General features: G+C 43.9%; 1 protein-coding gene across 2 annotated transcripts in view; it reads left to right on the top strand.

The window, feature by feature from the left end:
* Nucleotides 1-27,171, top strand: part of RBM6 (RNA binding motif protein 6) — a 102,242-nt gene that overhangs the window by 57,885 nt on the left and 17,186 nt on the right. For both annotated transcript variants that reach the window (XM_019547526.1, XM_019547527.1), the window contains exons 7-9: nt 23,321-23,395; nt 25,103-25,163; nt 26,562-26,630. In XM_019547526.1, coding sequence (XP_019403071.1) covers nt 23,321-23,395; nt 25,103-25,163; nt 26,562-26,630 — 205 coding nt within the window. The remainder of the gene's footprint in view (nt 1-23,320; nt 23,396-25,102; nt 25,164-26,561; nt 26,631-27,171) is intronic.

The following is a 27,171-nucleotide window of genomic DNA, read 5'->3' on the forward strand; positions in this document are numbered from 1 at the left end:
AAATGCCCTCTGGTTGTAAAGCCTGCACATCTGCCAGCCTCTACATGTGTTAATTGGGTAACACAATATGATAATTGTGATTAGCTGCCCACTAATTGTCCAGATAATCTTAATATAATTGCAAAGAGCTAAAGACCGTACGTAACAGACAGCTAACAACATGCTCATTGTTAAAGCCTGCTTTGGATGCATTCAGTCTGGTGCCATGCATTATGACTACCTTGACCATGAGACAGTCCTTCTGGCTTCAGTCTTCAGGGGTTCCCAAGGATGTCCAAACAAAAATTGAGGACCTTCAGTTTAAGGGCAATGAACCCTTAATTTGTAGACAGATATAATTTCTGTTCCTTAAAAGGTTAGAGTGTGACCATATTCTCTGTGCCCCTGCTACAGCCCCAAGCAGGAAGAAAGCACAGTGAAAAATTGAGGTAGTATTCTGCCCATTAGTATTACTTTGTCAAAGGACCTTGGACCCACTGAGAGAGAGAGAGGTTCTAGTGACAATGACCTTCTACTTCTTTCTCTGGTGCTGCACAATGCGTCTTCCAGGCTGCCGGTTTGTCAGGAGCCTGGTTGAATGTCTCCAGATTCTCTTCATTACTTCCATCCCTGTTGGCAACCACCTTTTGTTCTTGGAGGGAGGGGAGGTGAGGACATTAAGGATAGGAAGCACGTACGTGCTTGCATCACTTTAGATCTGTGGATCATGGTAATTGTAAATAAAAGAGGTGCTATTCAATTTTTGTCCGCTCCTATTCCCATTTCTATTCCTGCTTTCAGGGACCTTTCCGTAAGAGATCTTCTTATAAGATACTTCTCATTAAAATGAAAAGAAGACTGTTCTACAGTGTCAAGAAGTGGTTTTCAAAGTTATGGAAACCTTTCGCAGACACGGTTCTTTGTGTGAATCTGTTATCTTTTATTAGACCAACTTAAATAGTTGGAAAAAATTTTCTTGACAAGCTTTCAGGTTTAAAAACCCTTAGTCAGGCTGAGGAAGCATCTGCAGTTGGCAGTTGCTACAGCCTACAGCCCTGGAAACCTTTCATATCACTTCTGCCTCAGAGCTCCTACCCCTATCCTAAAGACTCGCATGGAGCCAGACCACTCAGCCCAGCAGTGGTGGCACACTGCCTCCTGGTCTACTCTGTCGTTACCTCCAATCTCCTTGCAGAATTTCTGATGCTCTATCATAGAATCCCAGGGTTCTGCAGAATATAGTTTGAAAACCACTTAAAGCAATGGAAGAGATGCCCTTTGAATTCAGGAGCAAGGGTTTGTATTTCCATTATTCTTTTCACCCTGAAGAAAGGAGATTCTTCAACTCTGGACGTTTGACATGTCAACACAGTCTTCTATGGTTTTAAGTTTGGGATGATGATTGTGGCTGCAGTAATTCCATCATTAGATCCATAACATCAGTTCACAGTGCTGAACCGTGAGATGCCTGTTTCATTTATCCAGTTACCCAACCTATTGCTTAGTATAAGCATCCTGCTGCTAGTATATTATCATACTTTTTGGTCTTTCCGTAGCTCAACATCTGATGAAGTAAGCTGCTGCTGCTTATGAAAGCTTATGAATCTCGGATAGAAAGCATAGAAAGCTTGCGTTTCTATCCTGTCTTTTTTGCGTAGTACCAAGTGCTTTGGTACTCATCATAGCTTTATCTCAGGGAAAAGGGCACCAGATATATTTGTGTATAGACAGCTGGCAGATTTGAGGAAAATCTCTTCCTCAACCTTGAGCACAGTCTTTGTAAAGTTGTCAGCTTCATTGAGCTTAAAACAAAGCGATCCATACTTTTACTCAAAACAGATTGCAGAGGAATTATGTTAGATTGTAGTTAGCAGAAGCTTACCTTCCCCATCAGAGATGCAAACTAGAGCAAACCTCATCAAATAACTTTAAGTTCAGTGAAAGCATACTTTGTGCTGCTGGGACATATACACTTGCACAAAGCAGTTTGCCAGAATTCACGTATGCTCCATGAAAAGGTAGTTGGAATTAGGATATCAACCAAGCAGGCATTGCATGGACAATATTTCAGTGTATTTTAACTGTGTGGAAATGTAAAGATGCTATTTTTCCCAGATCAGTGGGAAATAAAATAAGACGATGTGCTAAATTTCTCAACAGATACAATTTTATCAGTTTAATTCTTCAGCTAGTTAACCAGTTTGCTTATGGATTTTTTGAGAGTTCTTCTCAGGGAATGAGTGTTTTACTGAAGAAACTAGAACTGTAAAAGCATTACTTTTTGTGAGGATGCTACTGGGGGCTTGGTTATGGGTATGAATAAAGTACAGATATCTGCACAAATATCCTTAAATTGAAATTTTAAAAGTGCTGGCAAAGAGCTATATAAATAAGAGTCAGAGATCTTGAGATTTCACATTTTTATCTCAATTAAAATTGAAGTACTCGTACTTCGTGCTCCAGCTGTTACTGCCATTTCTTTTGCCAAATTTATAGGTAGCTAACATAACAATGTTCAATTACTTTAGTAGGGTGACTTAGTAATATGGGTATGTTCCCTGGTTGTATGTAGGATCTCTGTTTAAATCTCTGTTTCAGTTCTTTGATTTGTATAGAGCTTTGTTCTTTAATTTGTATTGCTTTAAGTGGGAAGGTTTTAGGGCAAAGATACTGATTTTTCTCTCCATTGAGGTTCTGAGCAGCCATGACTTCTGTTGCAAGAGGCAGAGTAAAGTTTAAGAGAGAATTTTTTTGTGCATGGTGGTATCCATGTTTATGCAGCAACATGTACACATCCATGCAAGAACCACAATGTCATACTTTTGCTTCCTTTCAGGAATGGTATCACACCCAAGAGACTAAAAGGTGGTAATGGGAAGGAAGGATCTTTCTCCTACTACAATAAGGGCTTTCCCAACCATGGACCATGAAAACAGAAAGCTAGCTGAAAAGCATGGCTTGTGCTTTACCCTTACCAAATTTTAAATTCTTCTTTACAAAAAAAAAAGTGTTTTGGAGCCAGTGGTTTCCAGTTGAAAGCTCTGCCACCTGACTTCAGGAATTATAGTTTTGTACCAGTCATAGCTGTTGTGATGGGACATGCAGGCAGTTGATATCTGAGACGGACATTTGCCAAGCCAGTCCCACATTTATGTATGTTAACCATCTTACACTTTTAATCATGCCCATAAGTTAAATGGCACAGGGGAGATTCCTAAGTATAGTTGTTGTGTACCTGTTCCACTTGAAATAACACTAAGTACATAATTTATTAACTAAGTTTCAAAGTTACTAAAATTTCAAAGGTGGCCATGAGCAACCTAATAGTAACAGACATGAATTAACAAGACAGAGTCCTCATTGTAGAACAATGTTTGCAAATTCTGGGTTAGTGGAAGAGAGGTTTCAAGCTTATGACCTCCCAAGGCTTTGAATCTCTGACACTAAAAGTGGGAATAATCATCAATAAAAGTAGACGACATAACTCAGTTCTTCAGTATTTCTCCCTACCCTCTTAGGATCTTCTGTCATGCCTGGACTGAGTGTAAGTTCACTGGTTTTTCTTCTATGGGGGGCACTTTGGAGAGGAAGAAGGCAGAAGCATTATAAGCCTGTAGTCTGTATGTACTACAACTCCAACATGTCTCTGCCTTCCCCAGCATTTTCATATTGGAGCTTCTGGAATGTTACCCATCACAAACAGGGGGGAGTCTTGCCTAAAAACACGTGAGGGGGATCCCTGTCAAGCAGTCCTGCCCAACCCTAACTAAACCCAGAAACCAGGTGAACTAAATATCTCATGACTGACTCTGTTTCAAGATTTGCTGATAGGTCCAATAAAAATTGTATGGACATCTTATCTATTTTAGATCAGCCATCATGGCAGTTTTCATACTATGCATGAAACATATGATATAAGTATTAGGCTCTCCTGGAACCTCTCTTTTTGAGAAGCAGGAAGGTTCCAGGGTAGGAATTACTCCCTCCTCATTTTTGGTTTCAAACCGGAATATTTGAAACCAAATACCAGAACTATGCACTTGCACCCCTCCTCCCCCTTGGACACACGCACACACTTTGATTCCTGGTCCATTCAAAGTTTTTAAAACCAACTCCCTGACACTGGCATCAGCATTTCTAGCCAGGCAGTCAGTTGACTTAATGGCTCATTGTAATCTAACTGATCCCTTCTAAACTCTTCATTCCACAGGTATTAACAACCCTCTCTTCTTTTTAATGGTCTCGATGTTCCACCAATCAGGTTTTCCTTTGTTCTGCTGTGTAGCTGCTCCTGGTAATGAAGTTCTTATTTCACAGTCCTGCAGATTGTTTTTAACTAATTCCAATTAATTTAATTTGTTTTTGAATAATATAGCCCTAGGCCCCTAGCATATTAGTAAAGTTTCTAGTTAATTTTTAACTGGAGAAATATACGTTGTTTTATATGTAATGATACACTTCACCATCCTCACTCCCTCTATAGATCCACCTGTGGGTTAGGGCAGTGGCACCAACAACTTGAACAGTCTGGGCATTGTTCAGACATGAGCAGTCGGGTCCCAGCAGAGCTCCCTGACAGTTCACTGCTGGTTGGGTCACAGGGAGCCAATGCTCTCCCTCCCTCTCACCCCCTTCTGTCAGGGGGAGGGAGAATGGAAGACTGCGGGCTAGTGGGTGTTCTCAGGACCCTAAGAAAAGTGTACGGGTGTAACAGGTAAGTCTGGAAAGCTTCTTTCTCCAAAAATATTCCTGGTTGTAACTGCTATTGCTTTTTCATGCAAGGGCTGTTCTTTTTCCATGAATAAAAAAGCTTTTATGCTAGCTTTTTGAGCTAGGAGAAAGATGGTCTTCCTGGCAGAAATGTAATGTCTGTCAGTAGTCTTAGAGAACATCTAACTGGAGGTCTTGGTCTGCCAGCAGGAAGTATGACCCTTACCCAGGAAAAAAAAAATGAAAGGAGCATAATAGCAGTTTGAAAAAGTCATGAGATTTGTACAGAGTGAGTCTAAAGAGTGAAAGCACAAAAGATTGTGAAGTAACCCAGTCCAAATATAGCTGCTCAATAAATGTTATGATATCCAGTTCATTGCATTGCCAAAGGTCTTAAGAAAGACTCCCAAATGTCTCTGTGAGGTAGGTTAGAGGAGTGTTAGCCTATTTTCAGAGTGAGGCAGCTGAAGCACAAAGTAAGGATAAGATTTTTCAAAACTACATAAGTATTATTGGAAAGGAAATCTTAAGTCCTAGAAAAGTAGGACTGGAAGGAAGCATATATGATCTAGTTTAGCCTCTTAATCAAGGCAACATCCTCCTTATCTAAACCATCCTGTGCAGGTCTTAAACCCATGTGAACAACCCTCATGCAGCTACCAGGCAGTGTCTCAAGAACCCCTTAACCTGCTGTAGGTAAAGCAGAGGGATGAGGGCACTGTCAGTGTCCTGCTGCTGCAAGGACAAGTAGTTTGTTAAAACACACCTGAGAGATCCAAGGAAGAGGACTATGCCCTGTCTTAGAGGAAGGCAAAAAAAACATAAGCGCCGCCCCCCCCCCACCCCCCAAAAAAAAAAAATCTGCACCACAGTTCATGCTGATCTGACTGGGATAAAATTCCTCCCTCGTTCCAAATGTATTTAGTTTGACCCTGAGCAGAGGAGCAAGACCCAGTGGTCAGGAACCTCCGTGTTTTTTATTCCTATCAGGAGCATTGGTGCACCCCAGTTAAAATCCCCAGCCTTGGCTGCAGACAATACCCAACACTTCCAAGGAAGGTGGAAACCCTTCCACTTACCCCCCCATACTTAAAGTAACAGGAAGGAAAAAAATTCCTTCCTAGCCCTGTGTGGCAACCAGTAAAGCCAAGAAACATGGGGGCAGGGGGTGGGAGCACCCTCTGCTCTGCACTTCAAACCCAGGGCTGCAAACAATTCCATTCATTACACATCCTAACTAGAGAGCAGGAACTCTGCTTTCTGTCATCTTATCCATAAACATTTCCCAGCTCCTTCAATCTTTTGTAACCAAAGTAGTTGTAGCGCTTCATTCTGTTGATGATCATGATCAGTTTTCATGTGTTTTGGGCTAGAGCTTGCAGAACTTTGTAATCACCATGCAATGCCAGTGTTGCTATTCCCAGCCCCCTCTAGGCATTGCTACTCCTGGCTTATCTCTGACTAAGGCTTATCCAACTTCTCAAAAATCTCCAATGAAGGAGATTTACATATCTTCCCTAGGCAGTCTGTTCCTCACCTTACTATTCTAATGATGAAGTTTCCAATCTAAATCTACTTTGTCAGAATTTCAAGCTGTTGCTTATGCATCCTACTGTACACAGTCTGCTACTGTTTCCCCTTTTCTACTAGCAGAAGATTCCTGTTTCTCTCCTTGTATGGCTTGCCTTCCAAGCTCTTTATCATTTTTTGTTGCTCATTTCTGGACACTTTCTAACTTCTCCATGCCCTTTTTAAAATTTTATAATTCCAAACTGCCCACAGTACTCTATATGAGTGGTGCTCAACCTTTTGGCCCTAAGGGCCAGTTCAATGTTGTGAAGCCAGTCCATGGGCCAAAGCAAACCCTGTATACCTGGATTAGGCCCCACACCTAATCTTATATGTTGAGATCAGACTCTGGGGCTTCATGCTACCCTCATCTGGTCCCTGGTGCTGGGTTCAGACTCAAGGCCCTGTGCTATCCTGTATGCCAAGATGAGGCTCCAGGGTCCTGTGCTGCTCCCACCCAGCTGTGTGTGCTGGGATTGGACTTTACACTGTTCTTTGTGCTTAATCTTGCACACAGGGCTCCCCATGGACCCCTGGTGAGCCCTATAGGCCATATGACACAGCTCTGTGGCCAAACACCCCTGCTGTACATGAGTTAAAGTTAAACCTAACGCTTCTGTTGATGCAGCCCAAAACCATGTTTTTCTTTTTTACAGCTGCACTGCATTGCAGACTTATTTTGAGTTTATGATCTACCAAGATCCACAAGATCTTTCTCTGCAATGCTACCATACAGCCACTTGTCACCCCAATGCCCATAGGGGCAGGGGTGGAGAGGGGAGAGAGAAGGGCTATTTTCGCAGCTGCTGCTCCCTTTCTGGATCCCTGTCCCAGTCCCAATCCTGGAGCAGCAGTTGTCAAAGACAGCCTGCCGTCTCCCCTGCTGGGGAGTAGCAGCAGCAACTATCAATGTCATCTACCACCTACAGAGATGTGTGTGTGGTGGGGAGGGTGGGGGACAGGCAGGTGCATTTAGGAGAGTGTTCTAAGCATCTGGCTGCCCCTCACCCTTGTAGCTCAGCTTTTTCCTTGGTTTGCTGCACTTGGTACTTATGTGCAGCAATTAGTACTACAATTAGACCCTCTGACAGAGGGGTAGTACACAGGGATTTCATATTTTATAAGCAATAGAGCAATTACATCTTCTGTACCTTTGTTATACACTGAATAGCTATAGAAACCAATTAGATCTTAGTGCTTCTGTAAGAAAACCAATTGACAATTACCACACAGATGTTTATGCAGATGTACCCAATACTTTTGTTCTGTACATTCATGAATTAGTACCTGTGTTGTTGCACCTTCCTTCAAACTTTCCGGTCTTCATGGACTTATTTTCCAGATGTGATCTGTAAGGGTCTTGAAACTCCTTATTTATTACAATTTTTGCAGCCCAGTTGGGCCTGGTACCATCTTACCCTGAAATTTATCACCTTCCAGGAAGGTTTGAAGCTGAGACCTCATTAAATTAAGGTGAAGGGGGAGGAAGGCTTGCTAGAAGCTGTGGCCTTGTTGAGTCAAGGTTTTGCTGAAGCCTTAGTAAGTGTTAGGGCCACAGGGTCCAGGGGTGGGCAAAATATAGCCCACAGGCCAGATCGGGTCTGCCAACTGATTTGTATCCAGCTTGCAGTGCTGTGCATGGGGCTGAGCTGTGCCTGCTCCCACTCGGGGCAGCCCACCGTGCTGCCACCTACATGTGCTCCATGCCTGCCAGTGGTACTGCCCTGGCAGGACTGCTGTTGCAGCTGCCCAGGTGCTGCTCAGCACCCCTGCTTCCAGCAGCTCCTCCTGCACCTGCTGCACCACTCCGGGCATCAGGTAGCATGGAAAAGCAGTGGCAGTCATGGGGACACATGCCAAGCACCACATGTTCAGCTAGGTGGGGAGGAAGCTGCAGTTGGGAGGCTGCAGCCCCAGTGCTCAGGGCTCCAGCTCCAGTTCCAACTCCTGGCTGCCTTCCACTTGCTCTGCCTGCCCGGTGCGATGAGCAGCCAACTGCAGGCAGCCAAATGTGTGACTGCAGCCCTGCTGGGAAGCTGTGTGCACTAGTTGGGACTGGGGCCAGGCCAGTGCCCTCAGCAGGGGTGGGGTAGGTGTGGGTGGGAGCCTGGTGCAGGCTGCCCCAGGCAGAAGTGGCATGGGCTTGGCCCCATGTGAAATGCCACAGGGGCAGCCACAAGCTGGATAGGGTGGAAACCACACCTGCACTGGCACCACACTGCATGGGCAAGCTCTGCTGCACGTGCCCCTCACTCCCTTCCTCTCCCCAGCCCTGGCCAGCTCCCAAGACCTAGCATCCAAGCACTCCCCCTGCCCCCAATTCACCTCCATTCCCTACCTCCCCATCCGCACAATATACAAGACTAAGACTTCATTTTGAGCTGTCATGCAATTGCCTCTATATACACTACTAAAAAAAAAAACAACCCATAAATCAGGACAAAATTTTTTTTTGAAATAAAATGTAAACATTTTATAGTAGATGTTTGATTTTAGTTTTTTTATCTATAATTTGTTAAAAGAATATCTTCTGAAAGATTTTATATGTACAGCCCTCGACAGCTCACCAAAACTTGTTAAGTGGCCCTACAGTCAAAATAATTGTCCAGCCCTGCTCTAGTCTATCCAGCAGAGAGCCATCTCTTCCATCTGGGAGGGGGAAATTGAGATATCTTTGACAACTTGACTCCGCCCTATCAGGGACTTGGGTATTACTACATAACCCTGCGTGAAGCGACTCTGTGTGGCATCTGTAATGAGATCTATAAAATGGGAAGAATGACAGTTGCTAGCTTACTAAATTAGGGGCTTGATAGCAAAATTAATACCAGTCATTGGAATAGTTTAGATTAGAATTCCAGGCCAACTCACCTTCCCCCAGGCCAACAGGGCAGCAGTGGTTGGTACTACCATTTCTTGCACACCATGGTCTAGGCCTCTGCTTCCTATGTATGAGTCATGCTGTGAGCTGGATCATGATCAGTACAGCTAGAACGTTCAGAGTTCAGCATCAAGTCATTAGCAGGTTTTGGTGAGGATGTTCAAATTCAGTACTTTATGCTTGGCTAAATGTGGGTAGGTTTTTAGAAGATCTGCAAAAGGGAGATCTGTATCATTAGGGCCATTTAAGTCCTAATTTTAAATCCTAGGGCTAAAATCCAGAAACTCCTAGTACTGGAACTTTTCTCAAAAGAAAAAAAAGGTGGGGAGGGAAGGAGGATGGGGAAAATGCACAACTAGCAAAAATATCTCTTGCCACATTCTTGGAAAATAGTTCATCTGTTTTGCTAGAGCTTCTCCATAAATTCAGCATGAAATAGATAACAAGAATGAAAAATTTCGGTTAATTTAAGGTTTACATTTTGGCAGGCTTAAGTACCTGAAAACTATGGCTTGAAATACTATTAGACACCCTTATCTAATGGTGTTTCTAATGGTTCCATGTAAAGTTATATATTTTAGTGCTCCTTAGTGTGCGTTGCTTATTGGTTCAATCTACACAGCTTAGATTAACCTGTGAAGATTGAATTGATTTAGCCTTGGGCTTTTTTACTGGCTATACTTAGCCCCGTGTAGTCCAGGCCTCTACTCAAGGCAGTTCATCCCTGCCTAAACATCTCATACAAGTGTTTATCTAACTCAGTGGTTGTCAAGTTTTTGGAGCCATGAGTTGAAACAGCTTGGCTGTTTTTTGGGTCCGGTGTTCTGACCCAGCTGCTGCTCCCACTGCTTTTTATTTCAACTGCTTCATCCCACTCCTGGGTGCAGCTCACAGCAGCCTGGCTCCATCACAGCTTCTTGTTGCTTGGTGCTAGAGTAGGGGCTTCTAGCTCTAGCGGCCAGGCTGCCTGGTACAGCTCTGGCAAGCCAGATCCAGCCCATGGGCCATATGTTCCAACCCCTGGTCTCACCAGTTCTTAAACCTAGAGGTACCAAATGTCTGGGTTTTCCCAGACATTCCTCTTTTTGGACCCTCCAGTCTCTGTCCGGGTAGTTTTTTGACATTTGAACCAGTGTCTGGGATTTTGCTCCGCTGTGTTGCTTGGAGGCAGCGGCTGTATGTTAGTCTGTGTGTGCATACACATGTGGCTAGCATGCAGCCTGGCAGGGTAGTGGGAGCAGCCCCAGCAGCTGGATGCAGGTAAGTCTGGGGAGACGGGGGGAGGGGCAGAGCTTGAGGACTTTCCAGGGTGTATGTGTATCGGGTATAGGGTGGGGATGGGTGTGTGAAGTGGGGCAAATGGCTGCCAGTACTGGGGGAAGCTGTCTGGGTACGGGGGCTGTGGCAGGATAGGTAGCATGGGGGGCAGGAACATGCTGCTCCAGTGGGGGAAAGGGGTGGGAGAGCCTTTTGAGGACAGTGGGGAGCTCTGTGGCCAGGCTGGCGGCACCAGGGCCCGTGCCCTTGCTCTCAGGGTCGGGCCAGCCGGGAGACACTGCCCGGGGGGATGTTGCCAGGCTGCCTGGTGCAGCACTGGAGCCCAGTCCAGGGCAGTGGGTACCACAGGCAAGCCTCTCTTCTCTCCCGCCTGCTCTGGGGGTGGATTTGCTCCACTGCCGCCTGTGCAAATTGGAGCTGCCATGCTCTGGCCTAGTTGGGATGGGGGCAGATGGGGGTCCCTCCAGCAGGGCTGGAGGGAGCAGAGGGCTGCGGGTTGGGAGTGAGAGGCACCAGCATGGCCTGGGGACACAGGGGACTGTGGGTTGGGATGAGGGGCATCGGCAGGACCAGGGGTCTGTGTGTTAGGAGTGAGGATCAGCAGCAGGGATTGCGGGGCTGTGGGTTGAGGCTGAGGGGAACCAGTGTTGCCTGGGTGGGTGAAGGACTGTGGATTGGGAGTGAGGGAAAGCCACATGCATGGGGGGCTGCAGGTTGGGAGTGAGGGGCACCGGGGGCTGTGGGTGAGGAGTGAGGTGTCCCTCAACAGCTGTCCTCTTTTGGAACTGGAGATATGGTAACTCCTACTTAAACCTACACAAACAGCCTTCTTGCACAGCTACCAGGCACATTGTCTGAAAACATTAAAAGTGCTCCAGGTTGCCACAGGTTGGCAACCATGTGGCTGAGGGTACTGTCAGTGTCCTGTCACTGCAAAGACAGAAAGTAGTGTATTAAAATACTCTCAGGAGCTCCAAGGAAAAAGACCATGACCTCCCATCCTCACTACAAAGGAAGGCAAAAACCCTCACAGTCCATGCCGATTTGCCCATGTGGTAACATACCTTACTGATTCCAAAAGTGGTGATCAATCTGATTCGGAGCAGCAGAGCTGGGTTTTTTAGTCCCAGCAGAAATATTGACACTCCTCAAAATCCCTAGCCTTAGCTGTAGCCACCACCCAGTGTTTGAGGAAAGCACCCCCCCGGCCTTGACACCTGTAACAACAGAAATGGAAAAAAAATCCTTCTCAGCCCTGTATGAGAGCCAGCAAAGTCCAGAAGCATGGGAAAACTAGGCTCTCCTCCATACTGTAATCTTGGGATTGTGCCCACAACTCCGCAAAATCATGCATGATAAATTGAGTTAAGAAAGTTTACTTTTAGGTGAAGAAATGTGTTCCTGTTGTTCCTGAGGGCATGTTATAGGCAATACACTAAATAAGACAGAGGCAAGGCTTTTTGTGATATCTTGTATTTAGACCAACTGTATAGTTTGGAAAGCTGTTGGACAAGCTTTTAGGCATTGGGTGCTATTTTTCTTGGATTAAACATTTGAGGATGGGCACCTGATGCCTGGAAAACTTGTCCAGCTCTCCCATCTATACAGCTGATCCCAAAAAAAAAAAATCACAAAAAGCTCTTGCTTCTTGACTTTTCCTGGACCATCATGGCTACAACACATTCCAGCCCTACTAGATAAGATAGCTGATTTAATAGCCATGTCAAACAGAATATCTGCATTTTATATTTTTTGTTTCCTGGTCAACAAAGATATGTCTCCCAACCTGAACACATCTGTAGGTTAACTTGGGTCTTACATTTCCTCTTTATTCTGGTGTGTTTGTTTCTGGGTCCTTGGATTTGTGTGTGTTCAGTACTTATGCCAGAACTGTGACCCATTATTCATTATTTTGATTTGTTTACCTCATCGTACCAATTATATTACCATGTAACACTTAAATCAGTCTCCTGAAACTCCAGTGGTCATGACTAGCTTCAGTGGCAAAGTGTCTCCAGTAAGAGTAAAAGTTTTTCTTGTCTGATTTTACTTGTTATCTGTATGGATTTTTTTTCTCTGAAATGGTTTGTGAATAACATTCACCATGTCTGACTATCAAGACCTTGGGTGTTGTGTTGCATTGTGAGTTTTCTATCTTAAAGCTGTTTGTTCTTTTGTTGCCAAGACTAGTGCTAGTCTTTTTGGTATCTCAGTATTTTCCTTGGCTGCTGCAGCACTATTTTCTGTTTTGACTTGACTTGTAGCAACAAAAATATAGTTTATAGTACATATTAAGCTTATATTTATCTAGAGGTCTAAATGTTATTTGTTAGTGTATACTGTAAAGACAGAAGTTTTATATTGGTGAGAGTTTGGAATGGTGAGTCTCCACCTAAGTAATTCAGGTCATTGCATATTGCCTTTATACCACATGATGCAGAAAGTTTTAAAGCTTTTCTTGTAATTTTTTTGTTTGTTTTTGACCAATCAACTGTACATATGGATTCCAACCTATAGATCTGTGACAGATCTGTGTTTATATTTAAAACACTTTCAGCAAAACCTGGCAGTGTTCTCGTCGGTAATGTGGTATTCAGGTCTGCTGTCGCTGAACTTTTCAGGACCCAGAAGTTAATGTTGACTCCTTTGGAAAGCCAAGAATTTCCCTTTCCACTAGTATAAAGCACCCTCTTCTTGCTTTTTAGGATCACTTTGGATCCTAAAGCATTTATTTGTATAGGCCACATATAAACTGACCTGGGCTCAAGTGATTTTTAAGGAAATGCATTATTCATCAAGAAGAAGCAAGGAAACTTTTCTTTGGTAACTTGATTCGAAAATGTAAAGACAAAGTCAATCAGAAGTTTGGGATGTTAGAAGTCTTAAGGCAGATCAAAGGTGGGCCAGGTGCTGGTGAGTTGGTCAGAGATCCATAATAAACTTTAGCGACATGGCAAATGTCATTGATACATTTCAGTATCATTATCATGTGTTTCTAGTCTTATTATATATTTTGTATTGTGCCACTAGTGAAATTTCACTAGTACTAGTAAGAGTGATCACAAGCAACCTAAATTCAGTGTTAGTAGTTTCATGGGATGTACTTTGTGACCACATTCTGAGGCCGTGGTAAAGCAGTATGTGACAACAGTGTGTTCAGTTCAGTACATTACTCGTATTGGAGAAAGCTGAAGCATGTGGAAACCATAATAAAGGCTCTATTATAAATATTCAGAAAAAAGGGTGTGTTCAAAGTTTTAGAAGCTGTTTTAGGAAAATAGAAAGCAGATAATTGGAGGAAGGCCTGAAGGGAAAATATAAAGACATTAAACAAACAAACAAAAATACTGGCAAATACGTTGTTAAATGAAGTAAGGGGTTTGAAATTATCTGGGAGAAGGTTTATTAATAAATGAGACAAGGCCTTTTAAAGTCACTCAGATCTTGAGCTCTGTTAACAGGTGTCCTTAATGAGCAAAAGAGAGATGCATTGGTTTAGTAAGTAATGGTGATAAGCTTGTGAAAATTGCTAATTATTTTAATAAGGTGGAAACTCAGTAGAGGAGCACATAATGTGAGCATGGAATCAGAAGAATTTGACTAATATATGTTAAATAAATTAGTGACTCAAACTACTTGTGGCTTTTTTAAGTCTCTGAGAAATGGGGTCGTGGCAGAGGTTCAATACCAAGTCCTTTTTTCCCAATCTCTTAGAAAAGTGGGAACTTCATAATTGCTGCCTGATAAGCTTAGCCTTAGTCACTACTGAAATAATGGAGTGAATATTACAGACAGAGAGAAAAGTAAATACTGTTGCAGACCTGGATCGTAATCTTTTCCATACTATGAGGCCTTCCTCCTGTCTTAACTAAAATCCATCCAGAATCCCTTATTAGTTTAATAATAAGTAGAAGGCAGCATGGTTAAATCTTCTGAAATTTGTGAGAACTCCTTGTCTATTAGGATGGTAGAAGTCTGAGCATTAACCAGCAGCATTCCTATTGCAGTAGAAAGGAACACGCAGAGGGATCAGAACCTGACTGGAGGACCATAAGGCAAAGATTAATGACAGTAAACAGATGTATACCAAGTTGCAGGAGAAATCATTATTGGGGATGTGCACAACACCAGCATTTGTTTCATTAATTTTTTTTCAGTGATTTGAAGAGGGGCAGATGGCACTTGGATGAAATCATTGGATCGTACTAAATTGGGAAAATACTACTGAAAGCAGAGGAATACTACAGAGGGACCCAAGGAGGTTAAAAATGTGAATGGGAAGAAATGCAAGTTCAGATGCACTTGCTGCCACAGCCTGTGATTGGCAGCATTTTGGAAGGGACCAAAATGGTTCCTTTTGCATTGTTGTGGCCATGGTGGCCCTTCCTAAAAAGGGATTTCACTGGGACAGTTCCAGACCCGTGTAGTAAGCACCAGGATTGGTCCAGTTAGAACCTGTATCAGTTATACCTTACATGGGGGAGGAGGTTCTTTCCTGCATCATCCAAGGGGGAAGTGAGGAAAAAAGCTGGACTGTGGGCCTTGTGGCCTATCCCTTTAAACCCCACTGAGGAGCTAATGGCAGAGTTTGGATGGAGCCATGCCATCTGCACCCTGGTTTCTTACCTGGTAACTGGATCTTCCAGGTTTTCCTAGTTCCTGCAAACATTTAGCTCTGTGCCATAGGATGGATGTTTAACCATATTCCGGGAGTTTACAGGTGCCACCCAGCCTATTTATTCTTACTTTGAATATTCATGAGCCTTTTTGCCCCAGGCTGTTGGCTTGACTGGAGGCCATTGTATTTTTTGTCACATTTCAGGCAGATGAATTTCCCCCCAAAACCAAAGGGGGGCCTGTCTTCTCCAAGAAGGTTTGTATGTAATAGCCAAAGGATCAAACTGATACAAAATTCCTCACATCCACAAGAGGTTTCCCTACTAATGGCACCACTGGAAATGTATGCTTCAATTACAGGGTGACATTGCAGTTATCAACTTTGGGTACTCGTGGGAATCCATTCATGCTCAACCACCACCACCTCTCTGTAGCATGAGAGAGACACTAATCGCCATGTTTCTTGATCTAATGGCTTCTGGCAGTCAGTCTTGACAGTGTTGCAACTTCGTTAGCTGCCATGGGGAATAGACCTTGCTGAGGCTGAGGTCTAATTTCTGGGTAGCTTCAACTCCACTTGCTTCCAGGCCTGTGCCCAGTCATATTTGTCTGCTTTCAGCACTTATGCTGTATTTAAGGGATTTATGTGGGGTGCTGTGACTGTGGCTCTGCCGTTCCTATTTGCCAGCCCTCTTTTTTTATTCTGCCCAAAGGTGGCTTATCCCTTAAACTTTATAACATTAATGCCTATTAAGGGTAAGAATAAACAGAAAACTGGATTGCTATTTACGTGATCTAGCATTAGGAAAGTCGAGGCACATTGAAAAGCAACGTCTTAAATTCTCTCTTCGCACCTATTTCTGGGGTATCTTTATTAACAGGAGGATGTAGATCTGTGGTTCTCAGCCTTATTGGATTCAAGGCACTGCTCCATAACTTCTGTGAATTGAATGACACCCAGTTTCAAAAACTAATATATATTACAGTATTTACTTCTTTGCAGAGGGGCTGGGCAGTGAGGGTAGGGAATCAGCCAGATGCAAGCCTAAGCCTGCACTTAATCTGCTTATATCTTCACATCTTGTGACTTTATCTTCAAAGGATCTGGGATGTCCTGGTTGAGAATCACTGATGTAGACAAAACAGGATATTTAGAGGAGATCAGCAAAAATGCAAAGTGTGCTGGAAGGACTGATTTATGAGGAAAAAGTGAAAAATAGTAGTGTACTTGATTTAACTAAGTATGACTGGAGCTTTCTGCAAATATTTCAAAGGTGGTACACCAAGGAGGAGAAAGAGTATTTAAGGTCCATAATTAAGAGAGACTGAATAAATTAAGACTAATAATACTAAATGTTTCTTATGTAGTAAAAGTAGGGGGTAAACTTCCAAACTGGAAGATGATCTCTGGGAAAGTTTAAAAACTACATCAGACAAAGCAGTAGGAAACAAACTTTAGGAAATAATACTGAATTGGCCTTTGGGTGACCTAGCATTTTTTTTATTTCACCCTGAACTTGTCAAAAATCATTTTGCTTCCTCTCAAGGTTTCTAACAAGCACCAAGCTGAAAAGTTCTTTTCTTTTTGTTCCTCATTATTCCTTCAAGAAAAAGAGTCTTTGGACTTTCATATTTTGCCATTAATGAAATTTAGGAGTGTTCAAACTTTTAAATGTTTGTGCCCCACAGTTATGGAATTGGCTTCCTCTTTCTGTTCAAAGGCCAATCCAACCTATACTTTAAAACTAGAATTAACAAGTGCATGTATTGTTTTATGTTTATATAGCTTCTGTTTACCATGGAAAACACCCAGGACTGTTATGAAGGGGTTTACATGAATATATGTGGTGTTATTAGCTGTGAATTTTTACATGTTAAAGACATGGCATCAAACAAAGTGTGGACCTCCTCATTTATTGGACTGCTTGCCTCTTTCTGTGAATTCACCCCATGACAATAGGCAGTTTGTGGAAATCTAGGTCCCTTCTATGTGCAGGTAAAGGTGCGATGGGATCTAGTGTAAGATTCACACAGTCATGCCTCCTGCCATGCTACATGAGCATGGCAGGAGGTGTGATTGTGGGATCGTGCATTGGATCACATTGTATCTTATGGCCAATGCAGGGGGAGCCCTCATGCAGCTGGGAGCTGCATGCACTCCAGTACTGTCTGTACTCTTGGAGGATTGCCGCTGTAGCAATCTTCCCTGCTCTGGGGGTCTGTGAAATTCCCAGGGTGGGGGGAGAGGGTCACTGCTGCAGCAGTTTCCCCCTACCCTGAAAGTTGAGGAAGCCCCCAGGGCCAGAATATCGCAGCAGTCCTCCAGACCCAGGGGCTTGTCTGCACCCCGAGGGCTGGGATTCTCTGGCCCTGAGGGTTTCCCACACTTCTGGGGCTGGGGGATCACCTCTGCAGTGATTTCCACCACCACCCCCATTTCTCCCCACCTAGCCCCAAGGGTTTCATGCACCCCCAAGGCAAGGAGATTGCAGGAGCAGCAGTTCTTCAGCCCTGGGGGGGTTTCCTGCACCTGAGAGCCCTAGGGATTACAACAGCCACAATCCCCAGGGTCTGGAGGTTTCGCACAATCCCCAAGCCATAGGGACCATGGCTGCTGCAATCCCTAGGACTTGGAGATTTCACACTTGGTGCACCCCTGCAGCTGGGAGCTCCACCAGCTGACAGGGTTCCCTGCAGGCTAACATCATTAAGAGTTTAACTAGGTTAAAGCCCTAAGTACAAGGAGCCATTGGAGAAGCCCAAAAAGTTCTTTTAGTACTTTTCCTGTGTACCCTGACTGCCATTGAAGCCTGTGTCTGCCAACTGGCATGATTCCAGACAACTAGATTGGTGATTCCTTTTGGACAGTACTAAATGAAGTACAGGTTGGATGAGTGGTGGGTAGAAAACTAGCTGGATTGTTGGGCTCAGAGGGTAGTAGTCAATGGCTTGATGTCCTTTTGGCAGCCAGTCTCAAGTGGTGTTACACCCCCATGGCGCTAAAGGATCCCCAAAGCATAATTAACTTGTAGTTTAATGCAGAATATGCTTCACATCATTCAACTAAAATCTAACTTTATTAACACATTAAATGCATTAATAGTTTCTACATACAGGGAGCGAGAAAAATAGTTCAGTGGTCTCACCCAATCCCAGATGTTACTCTGTTTCACAGAATAGACGGCCAATTGATTCCTGAAAGTAGAGGGTGGTCATCTATGAGTAATGGTTGTTTTTCAGTCCACATGTTATTGGACGACGACACACACTCAGCTTTCTTAATTTCACTCCTATGACGACTTCATTTCTGGGTATCGTTGATTGGTTTCCCTGTGGTCATCATACGGTTCGTGTTCTTATCCTGTAAATATATTCCTTTGTTTCAACAAACTCATCACATGCACACATCTTAATTTGGTCTTTTACCAGTATCTTTATTTGGACATGGCCCTGAGCTCCTAATTTGGTCTGTCCATCAAAAATGGTAATTCCAAGGGCTCTGCAATTGGGCATTGTCCAGTTGGTCCCCTCTTATCACCCTTCATTAACGTATCCAATCATGTCATCCCTCTGATTCAGTCAGTTAATACCAAGTTCAGTTAATTTGAGCTAGTAACAAGGCTTACGTTTTACATGCCTATGTTGATAATGTTAGAAGAAAATACTCTTCTCACAGTGATAAGAAAAGAAAGAAACAATGGGAAAGTGAGCTTGAGGCAAACTCAGAACGCAGAAGAAAAGTTCAGATAATAAGGCTATATGCAGACTTAAGCAATGGTTAAATAAGGCTGAATATAAAACAAAGTTCAAATAATACTATAATTTACCACTCAAGCAGGTGCAGCTAAAGCTAAATATGATAAGCTACCCTAACAGTGGAGTGTCCCAAGGCTTAGTCCTGGAGCCAGCTTTGTCCAATATCTTCATTAACACTCTGGAAGATGGAATGGAGAGCACCCTCAGCAAGTTTTCAGATGACACCAAAGTGTGCATGTGTGGGGATGGGGGTAGGGTGGGGAGTAGTAGTAGATATGCTGGAAGGTAGGGCTGGGAGTCAGAGAGACCTAGACAAATTGGAAGACTGGATCAAAAGAAATTTCATGAGGTTCAATAAGGACAAGTGCAAAGTCCTGTGCTTAGGATGGAACAAATAGCTGGCTAAGTAGCAGCTCTGCAGTAATGGATGTGGATGTTAGTGGACAATAAGCTGAATATGAGCCAACAGTGTGCCCTTGTTGCAAAGCAGGCTAACAGCATACTGGGCTGCATTATTAGAAGGGTTGCCAGCAGATCGAGGGGAAGTGATTATTCCCCTCTCTTTGGGACTGGGGAGGCCACATCTGGAGTACTGTGTCCAATTTTGTCCCTGCCTCCGCCTCCCCACCAGCTACAGAAAGGATGTAGACAAGTTAGAGAACCTGTGGAGAGCAACGAAAATTGGTGGGGGGGACTTACAAGGAGAGACTGAGGGAACTGGGCTTATGTAGTCTGGAGAAAAGAAGGCTGAGGGGGGAGATTTAATAGCAGCCTTCAACTACCTGAATGGTGGTTCCAAAGAGGATGGAGCTAAACTGTTCTTAGTGGGGGCAGATAACAGAAGAAGTAGAAAATGGTCTCAAGTTTCAGCAAGGGAAGTTTAGGTTAGATATTAAGAATTTTCTCATGAGGAGGCTAGTAAAGCAGCGGAGCAGTTTACCCAGAAAGGTTGTAGAATCTCCATCCTTGGAGGTTTTTAAGACCTGGCTAGACCAAGCCTTGGCTGGGATGATCTAGTTGGGGCTGGTCCTGCTTTGAGCAGGGGTTAGACTAGATGACCTCCTGAGGTCCCTTCCAACCCTAATTTTCTGTGATTCTAAAGGATATGATGAAGTAGGGTGAGGTTGCATATGACTTCTGGTTACTTTTGTCCTGCTGTGGGACATGGCTGTCCTTCACAGGGTATACGCTTTCAAACCTAATCCTCCTTGTTCAACAACATTCCATTGCTCCATCTTTTTCAGGACGCTTTGCAAGGACAGGTAGATTCTGAGTCCCAAAGAAGGAGCTGGCTAGGTACCTGTGCTTTGGATGTCTTGACTATGGTATTGACATGCACTTTATTTCTTTTTCTGAACTGACCAGAAGGGTTTGGGCTGTGGGCCGTTGCATGGTATCCCCAGGGAATCTGCCTGTCTCTGCTCTAGAGATATTTCTTGATGCTTATCAACAGTGTTCCTGCTTTCATCACTCCTCAGACAGGTGCTGGAATAACAGTACATGGTGTTTTCCAACAGATGCAGTCTTCTCCCCTGAGTCAAGGGGATGCCTGCTTTAAGATCTGTCTCAAGGTTATGTTTTCTCTTGTGCCCAAATGCAGTGTCATACATGAACCCTATAGATTAGGGGTCGGCAACCCCCCGGCGCAGATGCCACAGCATGGCACACACAGGCTTATTGCTTGGTATGTGCACCTTGGGGCAGACAGTGGGGAAGGGATCGGGGCTGTCCTGCCACGAGAAGGATTTGGCCCCTTTGGCTTCCCCACTGTCTGCCCAGAGGCACGTATGCACCCACTAGCTGAAAGAAGCTGGACTGGGACCCTGTGGACCCCAGTGCAGTTGCTTGCAGCTTCCCCACTGCCTGCTGTGAGCAGCCTAGGATCCATGGCAGGAAGCAGGGGCCTGCCTAGAGCCTGGGCAGTGTAGCCCCAACCCCTTTTTTCCTGCTGTCCGCCCTGGGGCATGTGTACACCTGCTGCCAGCAACAAGCTGGGCCAGGACTCTGCAGACACTGGTGCAGCCTCCCGGTTGTTTGCCACAGCCGACCTGGGCTGGGCTCTGAGTAGGCCCCTGCTGCCTATCCCAGAGCCCAGGCTGCTCACAGTAGGCAAGAGGGAGGCTGCAAGCAGCTGTACCAGGGTCTGCAAAACCCCAGCCCAGCTCACTGCAGGTGGTGGCTGCTCTCGCACCTTGGGACAGATGGCAGGGAAGGGGCTGGGGCTGCATTGCCCCAGCAAGGATCAGGCCCCTTGTGGCTTCCCCACCATCTGCCCCGGCACACCAACATCTTCCAAGGAGAGGTTGCAGGTGTTTTTGGCACGCTGCCCAAAAATGTTGCTGACCCCTGTTGTAGAGACTCTTTGGTTTGCTGTTCAAAGCACTGAAATCCAGGCATGCAAGAAAATTGTTACTGAGTGCTACAGTTTTCCATAAGACTACCTTAAAATCATTTAGTCCGTCTGGTGAGATACAGGGTTTGAAACTGCTCCAGAGGGCAAGTGGATGGCAGCAGGAGATGACTGCAGCAGGAAAAGGACAGCATTGGGTTCCTAATGGTAGGTTACAAGGGAAACAGAAAAGAGATGATGACAATACTGTCTTGGTAAGTGATGCTGGGTGGATGCTGTTACTGTTGTCTAGTTACCCAGGGCTGAATTGCTGGTCATGCATGTAGTTTCCAAGCCATTCTTTTAAATCCTTCCTTCCTAGCTATGAAGGGATCTTGCAAACTAGTTATTTATGAGCTTGTCCACCACAATATCTACAGCAAACAAATGTATATGTTTTAAACATTAACCAGACAAAGGAACTCTAGGAATGTGTTCCAAGAGGTCCCTAGTAAGTAGTCTCCTAAATCAGACCCTCTAGAGAAGATTCTGATATACTAAATGTTTCACAAACAGTGCAGAGCAAGCACCCAGTTGCCAGAGTGCTGTCTGCATCGACTGAGGGATTGTCTAGTTAGCTACAGTGTTGGTCTGGGAGTTGGGAGACATGGATCCAGTTCTCTGCTCAAAATTTTATCCTGCAGCCTGCTCATGCTACTGCCAGAGAGAGCTTGATCTGATGAGGCCTTCCAGTGATATGTGAGATATTATATGACTTAAATTTGTGGTGATTGTTGTGTCTCTTGGCTATCAGTGTGCTCTAAGACAACAGGTTATTTTCTTTATTACTGTTTGTGTGTTCAGTTATCCAGTAATTAGATGGAGCACCTGGTCAGGAGCATTGAATGAGAGTTATGAAAGCATGTTTCACTTTTCCAGAAGGCTAATTTGGAAAGGAGTGTAGAAGTATAACTGACTCTCTAGTACTCTGGCTGTCCGTGTGTGCATTAGAGATAGTTGGTTGTTGTCATTTGGAAAAAAAATTCCCAGCAAAGCATAGTCTTTTTTCAAAATGAAAATTTCCATTCTTTGATGTTTGTTCCCAGCAAACACCTGGGAATGGGAGAATTCTCTCCATGTTCCTGTGAACATTGGAAACAGGTTGTCCATTATCCATGTGGTATGGATTAGACAGCCTGGCCCATTCAGTGTCAAAAGAAAAAGGGAATTTGCCTCCTGCCATTCTAAAGTCAAACTCTATATAAAATCTGGACTACAGGTTTATGGATAACTCTAATATCCTAGGTATCCAAGCATGGGCTCCATCTGAATCTGCCACTGAGAATCCTTATTTACAATTTTCATAGGAAGATGCAAATAGATAGCTGGGGATTTTCACCTTCATTTTGTCCTCTAAAATCCATATGCTCAGCTGCAGTGAAAGAGCTTGTTGATCCTATTGGTTTCCAGTGTGTGTCACAACTGCTGTTTCTTTCCAAGGCACTTAAAGAAAGAGCTAGAGGTATACCTGTCACTTGATAGGCATAGACCCGCTCAGCAGTACTCTCAGCTCCTGTCTGCCCACTGCCCGTGTTGCCTGAGCCCTCAGACTCAGTCCCACTCTTGGCTGTTCCATGTGGTAGCGTTATGCTATCAACCAGACCAGCCATGCCCATGTGCTTGGACATTTCCTTCAAGAAAAGCTAGGGCCTGAGGAAGGACACAGAGGAAAAACAGGTACCTGGCTCCTCTTGACTTCATGATGTTTTTTCCTTTGTTCTTGCTTGAATATGTGCACCAGCAAGGCTTCCGCTCCTGAAGCCCATCTGGCCAGTGTGGAGGATGGCTGGAATGGGCAGCTTGGCCCACTCTCCTTTTCCCAACTTCTCAAAGAGAGTCCTGTATATTTTAATCTTAGTAATACATATCAGGCTATTTTGTGTCTTCTGCTCCAGAAGAGACAGAATCTTTCCTGCCCAGCTCACCTGGGGCTAGCCATGCACAGTTAGGTAGCCCATGTGGCAAGGTCATTGCCTGTTTCCCTTTAATTTCCCTGGCAAAGCTCCAGCTGAATGGCTGACCCAGGTAACCTTTTTTTACTATTTTTTCTTCCCTATTGTGCTTCCAAAACCTGTTGGTTAAGAATCTTAGAGGCTTCCCGACCTGTGTGTCTTCTAGTGTGTTTTGTCATGTCTCAACAGGGAACCCTTGTGATTGGTGGCAAAGAAGTGACTCTTGAGTACACCCCATGCCCAGAATTTTGGCGCTGTAAACATGTAAGTACATGGCAACCAATGACTCCTGCACTAAATTTTCCACCATACTTTTTCCAAGGAGCACTAGGCAGGAGAATTAGATGCTTAGTGGCTGAAGATTTCCATGAGAGTGCTTGATGAATCCTGAATGTCTTGATTTTCCTAAATTTCAAGAAAACGTTGTTCTCTCTACGTATTTTTGCCAATGCAGGAAATGCTGTTTCTACAACTCAGTGCCTAAGTTAATATGCCCTTACTATAAATAGCAAGTGGCAGCAGACGCCATCTCCCACATCTGGTTTTCTGGTTGCTCATGTTCCTCCCTAGAGCATGATTTCACTCTGAGAGGGGGCACTGAAACAATATCATCTTCCCACACTATGGATTATCTCACCTCAGTGGCCCAAATAAAGTAGTGCTTCTGCTGACGCAGAGTGGTACTAGCTCAATACAGTGGAGCAAGCTAAATTTTGTTCTGAGTCACGCATCATCAGTGAGCATATCTCCAGTGCACAGTTAACCAAGGCACTCTCACTCTAGGTTTAGCCCAAACCTGCAGATCTCACAAGCAGTCACAGTTTTGAACCTCTCATCTGGATTTTGTGGTTTATGAAACATGGACTAGCAAGGTACTCAGACCAATGCCAGTCACCTGGGTTTAACTATACATTGAAGACAGCCTCAGGTTGCAAACTAAATTCTGTCTTTAGAGAATTATTCATACCATTATTCATACTTAAAACATTTTGATGAGCACAGTGGGGCACATAATTGTCATAGGATATGGTGGCAAAAGTAGAATTATTCAGCTGTCAGTTCAAGTAGACTTTTTTTCTGCACAAACTTTATTTCTAAAGTTTATGGACAAGCCTGAAAGTGCCGGGCTTAACTCCCAGATCTCAGGAGGAGTTGGTAGGGCTAGCAGGAAGAGGGAAAAGTGTTTACAGATTAATGTTATTTGAGCTGGAATTTAGGATGCTATAGATACAGGACTTCCCAATGCTACATTGGAATTAGACTGTTAGTGTATAGGGTATAGGGTTCTTGACCTTTTCCATACCAAAAGCCAGGCCTGTGCAGCTGAAACTCCTCCCATTTATCAATCCGGTAAGGTTAGGGTGACACCTGTTTATTGCCCACCTCCAAGATGCAAGTGCTCAACTTGAAAGTGAAATGACACATTAAATTAAGTTTCCTCCCCTGTCTTAGAGATCACATTAGTAGGAGAAGGCATTTTGCCTCCTCCTTGTGACCCAGGAGGTTCCTTCTGGGCCGTTGGCAGTATAAGTCAGATTTCTGGTCTCCCAAAGTCTCTCTACTATGGATACTGAACCATTTGATCCTTGAGTTACTGGTTTTTAGGTTCTTTGAGGACAGGGTCCAATCTTAAAAAAACTGCCCTGAAGTGTACATATAACTGTACCAACCGGTGCAACCCTCCCATATGGCAAATTGATAACAATGGGATTTATACTCCAAAATCTCACAAAAATGTAATCTGAGTAGGATAATGTAGGACTTCCCCAATACTTCCCCAAATCCTACCCTTTGTTCCAGCCCTCTCTGTTCTGAGTGCCTAAAATCATCCATTTTGCTTTTATACCCTTTCCTATATCTAACCTGGATACATTCTTGAAGTATTGCAGCATCTGTACTGTTTAGAATAAGCTGACTTTTGCAAGAACCTTCTAAATGTCATCTCCTCATGTGGTCCCTCTTTCATTTCAGTGTAAAGTGAGCACTGTAGGGTACAGATCTTCCTGCTCTTTTTGCAAGCTCCCAAGAGATGGTGAGTATGTTTTATCATGATTTTAAGTTGCATTTTATCAGTTAAAAGCCTTTCCCCCCCACCTTATGAGTGAAGATCTCTGTTTCTGAGTTTCTGTGTGTATCCATTACTATCCTGTCATGCATCTAGACCACTGGAGGCCACGACCTTGGAGCAGACAATTAGGTGGGCGCCAATGGATGAGACACACCATGGAACTCATGAGTTCCCTCCCATCTATGTGTTTTGCTTAGGAGATGGGTTATGACTTTTTTGGCTGCCACTGGAGCTTCATTTAGCCCCAACTTATTGTAACTGTTGGCAGCCTATGGCCTGGGACCTGGATCCAGCCTGCAAAGACAGTGCATTTGGCCTGCAAAGGTCCAACCTCTCCTGGTTGGCATAGGTGATTGGGCAGAATGAAGCTGCATTGAGTTGCATTTATCTTCATTTCAGAGGGACTGCATCACAAGCCCCAGCCCACAGCAGCACAAGGTTGCCAGCCTCTGGCCTACCCTAAGAAGATGATATTTGGTGTTCCAGCTAACCAAAGTGGCTTTCAGCCACTATTGCTTGGGAATCTAGGAATAACGATAAATCTGATCAGATTTGAGACTGTTGTCTCTGTGTCAACAACATTTGGTCACAGACTCTGACCATTCTTTAACGTTCCTCTCTCTCTCTTTACCAGTGTTATCCGGGGGATGAATTTGAGCTGACAGCTGTCCATCCAGGATTGCATTTGTTGGACATTGTCCCCTCAAAATTATTCCTGTTATTCACAGTAGAAGGTTTTGCTTTGCTGCTGTTCTCCTTGGAAATTTAGAATGGTCTTTATGTAGCAAGTCTTTGTCATGGATGGATGTTATGCATTAGAAAGTTTTGCTTCAAAGAACAAAATGACTGACATTACCATTTTAGCTCCTAAGCTTTCCGATCTTTTCAGAACTTTTTATTCACTGCAGCCCTATCCTTGCAGAGTTCAGCTTCCCTATAACTGGCTCTGTAATGTGATGGCTCCCCTGTTACCCAGGAGAAGCAGAGCCTGGCTGACCTTTTATCTCCATCTATTTAGCTTGTGTAACAATTGAATGGTAGTGCAAACAACCGAATAGTTATTTAAACGTTTGCAGTTCTCTCAGTGCTGTGAATGTCTCATTTTACTGATCTTATCAATTGATGATAAGGAAAATGTATGTATTTTAAGGGCAGGCAAGGTTCTGTGGGTAGATGTAATATCTCTTATTAGTCCAATTAAGGGTGAACTCTGCATGACTGTTCTTTAATGGAAGAGTGACATGAAAGTGCAGATGAGGTATATGATTATCCCTTTGTATAAGGAGACGTTGGAGGAACTTCTGTGCACATTATTAGATGGTAGTTTTGAAACACAGTTTTTGTCATGCCTTTTTCTTGCAGGAAGGAAACCAGGGACAGAGCCCAAAACTGGTTCTGAGGAGGAGGACATGCAGGCTGAATTAGACTTCAGTAAGAGAATTGCCGTCACAAAATATGGGATTGTGGTTCTTTAATTGTGGGAGAAATGCTTATAGGCCAGATTTTTTTAAATGTACGTGAAAATGTTCATGCATAATTTTATATAAACAGTACCACAGTTGCATGTGCAGTGTCTACAATTTCATGTGCAATTTTGCACAAAGATTTTTAGGCAACTTTGGCATGTAGTCAGGATCCTGTATACTGCAGATTTGAAGTGAATTATTAACTGTCCTTTTGTACTGTATGTGTTTGTTATCACAAAGCATTAATCTAGATTACACCAAATCCAGTGTGTAGCTCTCTCAATATTTGTACAGTGTATGATCATATTACTCCTCCCCGGGTCCCACATGGGGTGGCATTAAGAGATTTTCACTTGTTGGGTTTGTCTTGGGTAGTGCACAGATATGGGAACATTCTAGTATACAGGGCCTGTTGGATGTCACATAGTACCTCTTGGTACTGAAATGACAGCATGATAGCATCAGTTCCTCCCATTCATGGCCAGCCTCAAGTCCAAGAACTTTCA

This window comes from Crocodylus porosus, unplaced genomic scaffold (genome assembly GCF_001723895.1).
Source record: "Crocodylus porosus isolate Cpor-Errol unplaced genomic scaffold, CroPor_comp1, whole genome shotgun sequence".
Classification (NCBI taxonomy): domain Eukaryota; kingdom Metazoa; phylum Chordata; order Crocodylia; family Crocodylidae; genus Crocodylus; species Crocodylus porosus.